Here is a 14,338-nt window from a genome sequence, read left to right as displayed (position 1 = left end):
TTTCTAGTTGTGTCCTCTTTTGGAGGACCAAAGTAGTTTCACATTCACAGTGAAATACAAAATCTCCAGAACATGGCGCCGGCAGCAACACTACAGCGAGAATAGTATCTTTGAGTAAACACTTGGGCAATGAGAATGAGAAGTCAAAGAGTGCAGCTGATTTAGACAGCAAAGCTCTGCTTGTGGCCGGAAGCATGTGCTCGAAGCAACAGCAATTATTACTCTCCTTTGCCTCAAATAAATGATAATAAAAAGGCTGGATGTTTATTTCTGGCAGTCGTCGGCCTGGGAGAGAAAGCGAAGACGCTCGGGTCACAATGAGACATCGTCTCCGAATGACACAAGGACATTAAGTGGTAATTACAGAGAGACGAGATTTCCTTTCTGACCACAGAGGAGAGTGGTGTCTTCAGACTGCAGAGGGGCGCCGGTCCTATTAAGGCCCCCGAAAGTGGTATCATATCACCAAGACCCCCAAATACACCCCCCATCTGATGTCTAGATCCTCCAGACCCTTTGTGGTGAATTATGACCATTCCACCTCAAACAAACACACCCACCTACCCACCCACAACACGTACGCGCACAAAAGAGACAGTCAAGGCTGTGTCTCAGATCTCGTGATCAATGTGTGAGGGGTCTGCGCTGGTGCCACAAAACAAATTCCTGACATTCTGGGATAATTCAAACGTTTCACGCCGCAGTTTTTGCGCCCATGAGAGGCAGCGCTGGGGAATGGAAAATGCCACCATGTCATGGCAATCTCTCCCCATTGTCTCTCTCTTTAATCAGTGCTCTTCTGTGGCTCTAAATATCCCCGTGGTGTGCATCTACGCCTGGGAAAAAGCAGCTCTTTGCCCTGCTCGGTGCCGAAACATGCCATCAAACCGCACTGTCTGCCTCCTTGCATACGATGACAGGAAAATGGTCACTTGCATCCTTCAATCTTAATATGTAGGAGCACCTAGGATGTCTGAAAATGGCACAAAAAAACGAACGTCTCCCGTTCGTGACGCATCCAGAAGCAGTGAATAAAAAACCACTAAATTTGGTTGTTTTAGGCTCTATTTAAAAGCATGACAAAGAAGAACAGAGTTTTATGCCTTACACATAGCATACACCTATAAGTCATAAAATAATAATTGTGTTCTCTCTCTGTGTTTTATTGACATAAATGGGACATATGTAATGAAGATGATGACCTGAAAAGAAGAATTATTATATGATATGATATTATAGTTTCAAACCCATTCCATTTCATTTTAAAAAATGAAGAATTTTTATGCTTTTAAACGAACTCTTGTGCTCAAAAAATCTGCATTTATTTAATCACAATCGTACTGTACTTCAAAACTTAATTTATTTTTGGGATTTTTTTTTCCAGCAGCCATATTTACACATTAACACATTGTCTTCTCACAGAAGATGACCAGAACATATTCACTTGCAACTGTCATTCATAATGCACATCCTAATAGGCACCTTGTCTGAGAATTAAAAAAAACCCCAAACACTTATTTTGGCCGTTTTCGGGGGCCACTCCATCTTGAAGCCTGAGCGTTTGATTCAGGGTAGTTTCAAGTTTACAGGATTCAGGGACAACACTCTGGTTTGTATATAGGAATTATAAGGATGAATAGAGTTTTATGAGGTGCTATAAATTTTATTTTCAAAAGAGGGTATATGGAGGCTTATGTCCACTCGCCTACCCTGCGGTTTGGAAGGGCCACCATGAAGCCTTTGTGCGCTGTGGCTTTACCATGGGAAAATTCTGCAAACAAATAACTCACCCGGTGACCCATCAGTGTTAAAAATCACTTTCGAGTGCTGTGGATTGTGATGCATGGGTGCGGTGCGGCCTGCAGGAACTGCATGTTTGTTTTATCTCAGTCCAAATGTTAAAAAACAGCTATTTCGGGGCTAAAGAGAGCAAATAAACACACATTCCATTGCAGACAATGGGGGTAGGCACATGCACCGACATGAGCTGGCAGCAGGGCATGTTAGGATATGGGCATTGTGAAGACATCAGTCCTCACTCGGAGCCAGATCTATTTCAGAGCAGATGTGATTGTCATCGCGCCCTCACAATGGTGGTCGACCACTATGCTGAAAAATAAACTACTTCTCGTGAAGGCGCTGTTCATCACCCTGTCGTCTGTGTAACAGCGGTGTAAATGTGCACTTGCTGAAGCTCTTGGCAGTGCCAACTGTTTCAGGGATTTTGCTCCCTCATCTGGTGATAGTGCTCATTGCACTTTCTTCATTGCCTTGTTTTGTGTAGACTTGATCATTTAGATGCATTATAGCTTTTTTGAAGCAACAAGGAATGGCGGGAAAGTTGAGGAACAGGATGAGCAGGTGAGCTAGCATTGACTCAGCATGACTAGGTTACAACCACAGTACACTGTGTACATACTGAGAGTAGTACTAGTGTACGCACTATATACTCATCTAGAGAGTCCAGATCAAATGTCATGGTACTTTAATTTAGTGCTTTGAATTGTTGTTTTGGACTCCACTAATTATAGACAAAATCATTCTTTAAATATCTTCTTTTGCAAGATGAAGGAAGTCGTGCAGCTTTAAAAGGACATGAGAAATTTTTATTTTTGAGCAAACATTTGCTTCTGAAATACTATATAAGTTCTGCAAATTAAAGCACATCATTCAGGCAGAGAGATATGTTCAAAAAAAGTAATCTAAGAAGGTAATTAGATAACTGTAAGCTATACACGAACAAGTGTTGCTTGTTACTATTAACTTTCTAAATCCCACCTAGCATAGTCTACAGAGAAAACACATTAACTATAGGCCTATTTTAAAAACATCTGTAACCTTATTCATATCTAGTTTCATTTTAATTTAGTTCAATCTAATGACGCTTTAATGCAGTTATTGAAGAAACAATGTTTCTAAAATGATAGTCAGCGTGGGATCTTGTTGATCCAGGAACATCTAGTAAGGATGGGTTAGGGAAGCACCTAACACTGATCATAAGACTATCATAAAACAGAAAAAAAAATCTGTTTATTGTTGATCCAGGAACATCTTGTACTTGGTGAAATCACGCTATTTTTGGACAGTACTGTTGATACAGGATCAACAAAAAAAATGCTGATCCAGGATCATGTCTTGGTAAAATCACGGCGACCAGGGGGAGGGGTTAGGATTAACAGCGATTTCAACTGGGGGAGTAATAATTTGGCAGGGAGTCGAAAATCTCCACAACACTGGACGACAGAAACAGGACCGCAATCTGCATGTCCGCTTTAAACTCGCTTGCCTCAATGAGTGCATAATGTGCATTGTGAGTGTATAAACCAGCGAACGAATGGCTGGCATCGATGTACACTATATAGGGCGTGGAGAGCGATTTGAACACTCCGCCGGCTGCTATGGCAGCGACAGGAAGTACAACGTAGAAATCAGGAAGCAGTCAATCAGGGAGACATTTTTAAAAGACCACCATGAAGAGCAATCAGACAGACACCTAAACGTAAGTATAAACAAACGTGTTTTTAGCATCATAGACTTGTAGCAATTTTGTAAAAACCCCGTTCCGAGTGCGTCCTTGTTACGACGCGGTGGGCTTTTTCTTATTGTCCTCTGCTGCCGCTGCTGCTAAAAACGTTAGTTGTTGTAAAGCATAACGGTTTTCAAAATTGTATTTGTGTTGTTCATTAATTATAACCAGTGTTATGTAGCCCGATTTTGATTTTGTTCAGATCTTTTGATATTATTGTGACATTGGTATTGATAATCTACTAAGTTGCATGCATATTGAATAACGTTACATTACACTTTAAATGGTTGCATAATGCACTTTGCATTAATTAACAATATGGCATTGGTATATAATCTAAATGTGACGCGACGTCTCGTATGGAAACTGGAAATTTCCTAGTTCAGTGGAAAAGATGAGAGAATAGAAGTTGCATTTAGGTTTCCGTGCATTATGCCTTTATAAAATTGTTGTAGGTTTCATGCATAACTGTTATTATGTTTTTCGGTAACAGTATGATGTAGAACATGCAGAACAGATTACATGCTTTATGTGAGTGTAATTGTTTGGTTATTATATTCTCATATCATAGTGTACTTTCAACAAACTTATGTAGTTAAGACGTGTGCCAATAAAATAGGCCCTTTCCAGGGACAGGACCGCCTCTGGAAAATGGTCACCGTATCTGGTCACAATCTGGTTACCCTATTTTATAGCTAAAATACCCTGAGTTATAGAGAGTGGAATTATTCCAAAGAATGTATTTCTCATGAGCATTTATTAATTTGTTCACCTTTATTCTTCCAGAGGAACACATGGCTCTAATGCAGTGAATATGGAGGTTCCTTCCTACCTGTCCCGGCTCTTGTCTGAGCTGAACGAACAGCGTAAGAGGGACTTCTTCTGTGACTGCAGCATCATAGTAGAGGGACGCGTTTTTAAAGCCCATCGTAATATTCTCTTCGCCAGCAGTGGCTATTTTCGGGCGCTGCTGGTGCATTACCTGCAGGACAATGGTCAGAGACACAGCACGGCCTCCCTGGACATCGTCACAGCCGAGGCCTTCTCCTTCATCCTAGACTTTCTGTATTCGGGTCGCCTGAGCCTGCGCAGCGACAACGTCATCGAAATAATGTCAGCTGCGAGCTACTTACAGATGACCGACGTGGTGAACTTTTGCAAGGGTTACATCAAGTCATCCCTGGAGATCTGTAACAGGGAGAGGGAGAGACACAAGGACTTCAGTGGTAGGGAAAATCCAGTTTCAGCCGCTAGTGTTCCTGTGGCGTCCACTTCAGATGTCGACCAAAGGACCTGTCAGGTCACCGAGGCCCTCAGTCCTGACGATGCCCCAACAGCTGCTGTCTGCATGCCAGCAGCCACCAGTAGTAAAGACTCGGAAGGGGAGAACTCCCAAGGAGCTTTCCCCAACCATCCTCCCATGAATGCTCCACTGAAGATTAGTCCAGGCCCAGATTTAGTCAACTCATCCACCCCAGGATTGCTTCTAGGTTTGGTGCATCCCAAAATAGAGTATGACCCCGATGAGGAGGGGGAATCTTCACGGGAATCCAAAGACACAACTCTTTACCAAGGCCCAAATCAGGATGGGGAGAGAACTGTTAACGCTAGCCCGGCTCCAAGCACTGAGCATTCGTCCGTGTCGTTTGCTAACTGCCCGATGAAGCAGTTTCCAGATGTGCTGTTCAGAGCAGGGATGAACCCTAATCGTGATGAACACTATTCGCAGAGTTTGGGGTACGTCGGTGGGTTCGGCCGTGGGGATGATGTGCTCGGTCCTGCGGGGCCCTGTGGGATGGAGATTCAGAATGACTGGTATGGGGATGATCCAGGTGAGAGATGCTGATCTTAAATCGCATGCTGTAACTTGCTTTAAGTATGTTGTTTTTACAGTTTTATGAATAGTGTGCATTCAGACATGCTACTTGGCTCATATGGTTTTTTTTGTTTGTTTGTATTTCCTTATAGTATGGTATTTGGATGCAGGGAATGTTGTTTTTAAAAATAGTTTTATAATATATTTTGTGTGTTTACATAGGGAGGCTGCACAAATGTCCATTCTGCCCATACACGGCCAAACAGAAGGGTATTTTAAAGAGGCACATCCGCTGCCACACAGGAGAAAGGCCTTATCCTTGTGAGGTCTGCGGCAAACGTTTCACAAGACAAGAACATCTTCGCACTCACGCAATATCTGTAAGTCTTCATAAGACAGCAAAGGGCCGATTTGAGGATTAATGTTTAACCGTATTGAAAGTACTGCCTTCGTTTATCTGAACTTGCTGTTAGTCTGTTTGTTTCTGTTCTGTAGACTGGCCAGAGTAAGAACATAAGCAAGTGTCTGCTCAATATTGTGTTAAATATACTTAGTAATCCTGTTGCTGCCCTTACCTGTGGTTTATTAATTCCAGAGAAATGTGTGGTTTATGCAAAATATTCTAGTCAAGGCATTTTATTTGTATGTGCTTTGCACGGTACACATTGCTTGAAAGCGTTTTTTCAACAAAATCATGTTGTTAATGTTTACAGTATTTTTCTTGGCTTTTTAGTTGCTATTAGCAGATGGAAATAATATAGTTTACATTTTGAAACCATATAAAAAGTCACTTTACCAAGATCTGCTAAATAGTCTGTATTGCTTTACATGAGTGTATTGTATGTTTGGAGGTAAAGTTGGAGGTCCTAGGACTATATTTTCAACTTCTAATATATCACTGGCTGATATATTAAATTATACAACAATACACCAAGACTGCATTGCATGTGTAGTGTATTACAGTTATTGTTGTTTTACAGGTGCTGTAGTGTTATCAGTCTCATAACATTGTTTTATTATTTTACATGTACGATTTGATTGTTCTATCAATCAAAAATATCATTAATTTAGGAATCCTTTGTTTGCAGCGATCACTGTTCTACAGATCTTTGGCACTTTAGTTAAGCATTTTTGAAAATATTCAAGGGAATTTGTGTAATTGCTCACACTTAAAAGTATATTATTTTATGATGTTTTTTAAATATATAAAAATAAAGTGTGTGTGTGTGTGTGTGGAATTTAATTGTAGTTAAATAAGTAACAAGCAAACTGAAAATTTTCTTTTATGAAAGTAATCGTATTCATTTGTTTTTGTGATGCATTAATGCAAATGCACTACACTAAAAAAACATATCTTTTGAAAAAAAATGAGATGGATGTCATTAAATATATAAGTCTCCATATTATTGCTTAGCCTTTACATTAGTTTTTGCACAACCATCAAGTAATAATTGCTTTTATATATATATATATATATAATATATATGTGAAACTTAAAGTTCATTGACGTATATTTTTTGTTTTGAAGGTCCATCGCTCTACCTGGCCCATTGTGTGCAAAGGCTGTCGTCGAGTTTTTTCAGGCATTGTGTCCCAGGGCATGAAGCGATTTGGACTTTGTGATGGCTGCACATTTGTCACTACAACCAATGAAGATCCCTCCTCCATGAGCCTCAGCATCCAGTCTGAATCTATGGAGAGGGGCACTAGAGACTCTGACTGGCCTGTGTTTATGGTGGAAGGGGATGAAGCGGAGGCAAATGCTAGCACTGCTGAACAGGATGATAAACAGAATGTAGCAAAGCAGCTTTCAGAAAATGGCACTCTATTGTAGATTAATTTCCACAGGTGCTCTTGGATCCTGACCAAACGAGTGACAATAATGGGAGTACGTAAGAGACTAAAAGAGGGAGTGTCCAACATTCTACCGGTAACAAACTACCAGTTTAGTCACTTTTCCTACATATTATTTGTGGCTTAGAAAAGATGGTTAATCATCTTGTGCCATTAAAAGATTAATGGGGAACACTACACAGCTGGGAAAGCTGTCAAACATTGTTTGTAAAAATCTGCACTGGCTAATGATGGTTTATGATCCTATTTTGCTGTATGACAATGAGGCCACAACAGATTTTAATGTGATGTGGAAATTGTGTGAATAAATATTTTTATGCTTTAAAGTGAACTGCCTTAAATGCTTTCAGGGACTATTTCAGTGGTCTTGCTAATTAAGTTGATAAGGTGTTATGAGTATCATATACAAAAAGAAAAACATCAAGAACCTAAAAAGATTACTGGCTATTTAGGTTATTCAACTTATTCAACAATTTTTTTTTTTTTTTTTTTTTTTTTTGGAAGGCTGAGGTAATGCAAATACAAATACAACATTACTATATATACAGGCATATTTCGACCATGCTTTACAATGCAAGACAGAACATAAAATATTTGTCTAATAATTGCGAGACCTTATTGTTTAGATTATACTTCTACTTTATTGCTAGGCTACTCTACTACTGCTTTGCTTTTTTCCATTGACTTTGTATTTTCTTTTCAGATACATTTTTTTTTTTTAAATAAGCAAATAAATGGCATTTCTCTTGTTTACCAAAGGATGGGAACCGAAACTCTGATAAGCTCTATAAATGATTCGAACGAGCCGGTTCTTTCAGCGAATCAAAACATACAAGAAGCCGAGGAGTGTAGTTCAATTCAAAGCATTGTTTTAATAAACCCCTGAAGGACCGTTCCTGTCTCTTGTGGCGAGTTGTTTTGCAGGTAACGATGTCATGTGTCGTAGTCACATGTTTCGTGTCATATGATAAACCAGGAAACGAACAGGTTGTTCGGGTTTTGTTTCGCCGGTAGAAATATATATAGTGCGGAAGTGGGCGCATACTGACATTAATGCTTTAGATTCACCTGGTCATACTGGTCACATCGCACGCGCTCAGGTCTGTGAGTCTCGCTTGTGATCGATCATGCAAGCCAGTCAGATATCGCTGTTTCTTTGTCTGCTATCATGCTCTGCGTCCCTCGGGACTCGATACACGCCCGACTGGACCAGTTTGGACTCCAGACCTATTCCTGAATGGTACGACGAGGTGAAGTTCGGGATCTTCGTTCACTGGGGGGTGTTTTCGGTGCCCGCGTTCGGCAGCGAGTGGTTCTGGTGGTACTGGAAGGGCTCGCAAAACCCCAGCTATGTCCAGTTCATGACCAAAAACTACCCTCCTGGATTCAGCTATGCAGACTTCGCACCTTATTTCCACGCGCAGTTTTTCGATCCTGACGAGTGGGCTGATATCTTCGAAGCTTCAGGAGCAAAGTACGTATTTAAGACAGATACGGGTTTGCGGTGATTTGTTCTCGAGTCGTGCTTTCACTTGTCATTCTCCTTTCAGATACGTGGTCCTCACAAACAAACACCACGAGGGGTTCACAAACTGGGGGTCCCCGTACTCCTGGAATTGGAATTCTGTTGATAATGGACCTCACAGGGATCTGGTTGGAGATCTGGGCGCTGCGATAAGAAGGAGGTATTTGACTACATTTACTAAATGGGGCCAGATCATTTCTGCAGTGATCAAAACAATCGACAAAGAAAAGCGCAAATGGGTTAAGCATTAACTTTTGGCCTTGTTCGAAAAGCTACATTAACATATTAGTGAGGTTTTGAGTAGTTTATTTCTTCGGTTGTATCATGCTTAGGCAGTGGAAATGTTCAATATCTTTATGGTAGCCATAGTTTAATAAACTAACTTTTTTTTTTTTTTGCATTAGGTCTCTGCATTATGGACTCTACAACTCGCTGTATGAATGGTTCAATCCCATCTACCTGAGCGACAAGCAGTCTGGTTTCAAGACCCAGGATTATGTTGAAAAAAAAGCCATGCCAGAGCTCCACGAATTGGTCAACAGGTAAATCTGGATCAGTCATGTGATGATATGGGGATGGAGAGCGAAGAGCAATCGTTTATGACACAAGACTGACTTGTCTGTTGTGTTTGTCTGTGCAAAGATCGGTATTTACAGTCTACATATATGGTGTGACATTAACTGGTGATGTTTTTGATGATTCAGGTACAAGCCAGACTTGATTTGGTCAGATGGGGACTGGGAAGCACCTGACACTTATTGGAACTCGACAGGATTCCTGGCCTGGCTCTACAACGACAGTCCGGTCAAAGTGAGATCATGCATCACGTTGTTCTTATTTTAAAACAGTCTCCGATTGTGGTTCAAATGGTAATCGCCTGCATTATTTAACTCTTTACAGGATGTGGTGGTGACCAATGACAGATGGGGGGCGGGCTGTTACTGTAAACACGGAGGCTATTACAACTGTGCTGACAAGTTCACTCCTGGACAGCTGCCCAATCACAAGTGGGAGAAATGCCAGTCAGTGGACACAATATCATGGGGGTATCGCCGAAATATGAAGCTTAGCGAACTGATGGATCTACCGTCCATTATAAAGGTGAGATGTGTTGCTAACAGACACAAGTTCTTGCCTTACAATAGATGCTATTACTAGATTCTTGTGTTGTAAATAATGTATAGCATAATAAAACATTGATCCTAAAGCTTATGCAAGTTCATAGGGGGCCTAATTACTCATATTTTGTGATCACAGGACATGGTCTATGTGGTGGCATTAGGAGGGAATTATCTGTTGAATGTGGGGCCCACATCAGACGGCATGATTGCACCTGTCTTTGAGGAACGTCTCCGAGGGATTGGAGCCTGGCTGAAGGTCAATGGTGAAGCTATCTATGCAACCAAGCCTTGGAGAGTTCAGGCCGAGAATGCTACAGTTCCCGTTTGGTGTGTTGATGTTTTTAAATGTCCTTTTGTCTTTCTGTTCCTTTTGAAAAACTTAAATCGAACTACTAGGTACTGCTTAGCCCTGTGAACAAAAAAAACTTCTACTTAAACTGATCGTATCTTTAGCATAAAATATTTGAATACTTTTAGATCTGTTTGTTTTTTTTTAAGCAGCTTGAATTCCTGTAAGACGAGTCCATCATATTCTTGCTTCCTTCTCTGAATGTTCGTCCAGTCTTTAAATTTTTCTTAAATTCCAGGTATACGTCAAAAAGCAGCACAGTGTATGCGATCTTCACCTCCAATCCCATGCAGAACTCCTTTACGCTTTCTGCGCCCAAAACCTCCAACAATACAGTGGTAAATATTAATAAATACATGACAATTTAAGAATAAAATTTAATTTTTGTACCATAAAATGCATTTCATCTCTGTTCAGGTGACTTTGTTGGGGAGCCCAGAGCCTCTGAAATGGGCTCCTCTACATTCAGGACTGATTGTTCTGCTGCCTGATCTGCCTTTCACACCCGCTGATGCCTGGACCCTCAAACTGGATGAGGTGGCATGAAGCCTTAAACACTGTTTTGTAGATTTTAATAAATTGTAATGATTTTACAAAGTTTTGTATAAATGTTTTAATGTTTCGTATAAATCAAGTTTTTTGTATTTGACTGCACAATAAAAACAGACCAACTGAATGAAATATCAAAACCAGTTGTGATTTTTAAGATTCTTTATTTTGCTTGTTATAACTTGATATAACATGGCTTAAGAAATGCCTCGGAACCCATACTTAAAAACTGAATCGCCGTTTCAGCGGAAGCTAATGTCATCTAAGCATTTATCTAAAACCAGTTTAATTAGACTAACTGGGCCGTGTTTATGGTGAAAGGAGGCAAGTGTTATTAGTGTTGGGTATGATGAGCAGAAAGTTGCAAAGCTATTTTTATTTGTTGCAAATGCATTAATATTATTGAAACAGAAAATATTTTTAAATGTCAAATAAAAATGTACTGGAATGAGAAACAACAGTGTACGTTTGGGTTTAGTACAAATTTGCAGTGGCTTATCCAAAAAAAAATATATATATATTTTTTTAGGTGATCTGCCTTAAAGGGACCAATTTAGTCGTCTCATATCATTTGTGATATGTCATATCATTGTGTTATGATGAGTACTTTCTGTTGCCGAAGGGTAATGTTAAACATTTTGAAACCATCTCTACAATGTTTTTTTTTTTACCACATCCTGCAAGGACTGAAATAATGCCGCAATTGTGATCCGAATTATTGTTATATACATTGAGTTATATTTATGTAGACTTTTAATGTGCATCGTTCGTAGACTTTAATTTTACTTTTGCAACTAACCAAAAAGCATGTTGCATTTTTTTTACTCCATGTTCTCTTTAAGAAAAGCTAGTTAAAAAAATCGTTTTGAAATGTTGAAGTAAAACGTTCATTTCCCCTTTCACAAAAGCAAACATTTACAGAAGCCATGAACAATGCGGACGAGAACCGAAATAGTTTTTTTTTTCTCCCACGGTAGTGCTATTAACCGAGCAAATGTGAAGATTTATCGGGTTCCCCTTTCCTTAAGGCAAATGGTTTCGCAGGTAAGTCATGTGCTGTAGTCACATGTTGAATGGCGTATGATAAACCAGGAAATACAAACCTGATGTCAGCAGAAAGCTCTCTTTTAGTGATTAAGTCAGTGCACGCTAACTTTCTCGCTTTAGAGTCGCTTCTGCTGATCACAGGCTTGCGCGTCTGTGAGTCTCGCTTGTGATCGATCATGCAAGCCAGTCAGATATCGCTGTTTCTTTGTCTGCTATCATGCTCTGCGTCCCTCGGGACTCGATACACGCCCGACTGGACCAGTTTGGACTCCAGACCTATTCCTGAATGGTACGACGAGGTGAAGTTCGGGATCTTCGTTCACTGGGGGGTGTTTTCGGTGCCCGCGTTCGGCAGCGAGTGGTTCTGGTATTACTGGAAGATCGCACTAAAACCTGAATACATCCTGTTCATGACCAAAAACTACCCGCTTGGATTCAGATATGCAGACTTCGCACCTGATTTCCACGCGCAGTTTTTCGATCCTGACCAGTGGGCTGATATCTTCGAAGCTTCAGGAGCGAAGTATGCGCTTAACATGTGGGTTTGCGGCGATGCTTCCTGGGTTGTTTTTATTTATTCTTCTCGTTCTGAGCAGGTACGTGGTCCTCACGTCCAAACACCACGAGGGGTTCACAAACTGGGGGTCCCCGACCTCCTGGAATTGGAATTCTGTTGATAATGGACCTCACAGGGATCTGGTTGGAGATCTGGGCGATGCGATAAGAAGGAGGTATTGCACGGCAGGCTAATAGTAACAAACTATATGTTATCTTTTCAACCGGAAATAAGCCACTTCCTTTTTTTTTCCATCGTGAAAAATTATAACAAAACATGCATAGGCTACCTCGTACATGTTACAACAAAATGAATCGTATAACTTAGTGTATTTATCAATTATTACATCAGTTAGCCTGTTCAATAACAAAGACTTTCGTAATGTTGATCTTTATAGAGACAAAAGAATCATAGGCCTATCTAATATTTGGAAACTGATATTATTTGACTTAATAAAATTATATTTTTCTAAATAGAGCACATTTAAAAAAATATCTATATTAATATAGCTAACTATTTGTATCATTTTGTGACAGCGCTCTAATGGTTAACAAAACATAACATAGAAAGCCCTTCTTTGAACTTTGAATTAATGAATTAATAATAGCATTGCAAACGTAATTCTGGTTTATTATTTTACATTTTATTGCACAAACATGCATTCTGTGTATATGATACAGGACGTCCTGCACATTCAAGTTAACGCTGGCCGTGTCTGCTCTTACATTTAAATAATGCAATGTCAGTACAACTGCATTTCTTTCAACAAAAATGTTGAATTTAGGTCTCTGCATTATGGACTCTACCATTCGCTGTATGAATGGTTCAATCCCATCTACCTGAGCGACAAGCAGTCTGGTTTCAAGACCCAGGATTTTGTTGAAAAAAAGACCATGCCAGAGCTCTACGAACTGGTTAAAAGGTAAATCTGCATGTGTCAGGGTGAGAATAAAAAGCATTTTTTATGACATAAGCCTGATTTGTCTGTTGTTTGTCTGTGTAAAGGTCAGCCTTTATAGTCTTTATACAGTATATGGTGTGACATTAACTGGTGATGTTTTTGATGATTCAGGTACAAGCCAGACTTGATTTGGTCAGATGGGGACTGGGAAGCACCTGACACTTACTGGAACTCGACAGGATTCCTGGCCTGGCTCTACAACGACAGTCCGGTCAAAGTGAGATCATGCATCACGTTGTTCTTATTTTAAAACAGTCTCCGATTGTGGTTCAAATGGTAATCGCCTGCATTATTTAACTCTTTACAGGATGTGGTGGTGACCAATGACAGATGGGGGGCGGGCTGTTACTGTAAACACGGAGGCTATTACAACTGTGCTGACAAGTTCACTCCTGGACAGCTGCCCAATCACAAGTGGGAGAAATGCCAGTCAGTGGACACAATATCATGGGGTTATCGCCGAAATATGAAGCTTAGCGAACTGATGGATCTACCGTCCATTATAAAGGTGAGATGTGTTGCTAACAGACACAAGTTCTTGCCTTACAATAGATGCTATTACTAGATTCTTGTGTTGTAAAAAATGTATTACATAATAAAACATTGATCCTAAAGCTTATGCAAGTTCATAGGGGGCCTAATTACTCATATTTTGTGATCACAGGACATGGTCTATGTGGTGGCATTAGGAGGGAATTATCTGTTGAATGTGGGGCCCACATCAGACGGCATGATTGCACCTGTCTTTGAGGAACGTCTCCGAGGGATTGGAGCCTGGCTGAAGGTCAATGGTGAAGCTATCTATGCAACCAAGCCTTGGAGAGTTCAGGCCGAGAATGCTACAGTTCCCGTTTGGTGTGTTGATGTTTTTAAATGTCCTTTTATTTGTCTGAAAGACTTTTAGAAAATTCAGTTGTGGTCGAAGTGAAAAGGGGTCACGTAGAGACCTCCATATATGTATAACAGAAGCCATGTGAGAAAGTTATATTTAAGGGTTTGTGAATTGCTGCTTAAAATAAGGCCAATTGTAATGG

The 14,338-nt window shown here is 40.2% G+C and overlaps 3 protein-coding genes across 4 annotated transcripts in view; all 3 read left to right on the top strand.

Annotated features, from left to right (window-relative positions):
* Positions 1 to 3,206: 3,206 nt before the first annotated feature.
* zbtb8b (zinc finger and BTB domain containing 8B) lies at positions 3,207 to 7,527 on the top strand. Its single transcript, XM_043217591.1, has 4 exons — positions 3,207 to 3,499; positions 4,313 to 5,358; positions 5,565 to 5,722; positions 6,871 to 7,527. Exons 2-4 carry the CDS (start codon positions 4,341 to 4,343, stop codon positions 7,174 to 7,176), a joined length of 1,482 nt encoding a protein of 493 aa, XP_043073526.1. The 5' UTR covers positions 3,207 to 3,499; positions 4,313 to 4,340; the 3' UTR covers positions 7,177 to 7,527.
* Positions 7,528 to 8,236: 709 nt separating this feature from the next.
* The window catches only part of LOC122323620 (tissue alpha-L-fucosidase-like), a 7,238-nt gene continuing 1,136 nt past the window's right edge, over positions 8,237 to 14,338 (top strand). The window contains exons 1-7 of one of the 2 annotated variants that reach the window (XM_043217593.1): positions 8,237 to 8,338; positions 11,979 to 12,310; positions 12,384 to 12,518; positions 13,128 to 13,265; positions 13,416 to 13,521; positions 13,612 to 13,812; positions 13,969 to 14,159. In XM_043217593.1, the coding sequence (XP_043073528.1) occupies positions 8,324 to 8,338; positions 11,979 to 12,310; positions 12,384 to 12,518; positions 13,128 to 13,265; positions 13,416 to 13,521; positions 13,612 to 13,812; positions 13,969 to 14,159 (1,118 nt within the window). In that variant the 5' untranslated portion in view covers positions 8,237 to 8,323. Of the gene's footprint in view, positions 8,339 to 11,803; positions 12,311 to 12,383; positions 12,519 to 13,127; positions 13,266 to 13,415; positions 13,522 to 13,611; positions 13,813 to 13,968; positions 14,160 to 14,338 lie in introns of those variants that run through there. The other variant, XM_043217592.1, reaches the window with a different exon arrangement.
* Positions 8,324 to 10,880, top strand: LOC122323621 (tissue alpha-L-fucosidase-like). The gene is made up of 8 exons (XM_043217594.1): positions 8,324 to 8,670; positions 8,747 to 8,881; positions 9,126 to 9,263; positions 9,426 to 9,531; positions 9,622 to 9,822; positions 9,979 to 10,169; positions 10,430 to 10,529; positions 10,609 to 10,880. The coding sequence occupies exons 1-8, from the start codon at positions 8,324 to 8,326 to the stop codon at positions 10,735 to 10,737; spliced, it is 1,347 nt and encodes a 448-aa protein (XP_043073529.1). The 3' UTR covers positions 10,738 to 10,880.

This window comes from Puntigrus tetrazona, chromosome 19, assembly GCF_018831695.1.
Source record: "Puntigrus tetrazona isolate hp1 chromosome 19, ASM1883169v1, whole genome shotgun sequence".
Lineage (NCBI taxonomy): Eukaryota > Metazoa > Chordata > Actinopteri > Cypriniformes > Cyprinidae > Puntigrus > Puntigrus tetrazona.
Note: the sequence above shows the minus strand (reverse complement) of the source record. Positions and strands in the feature narration are given on the sequence as shown.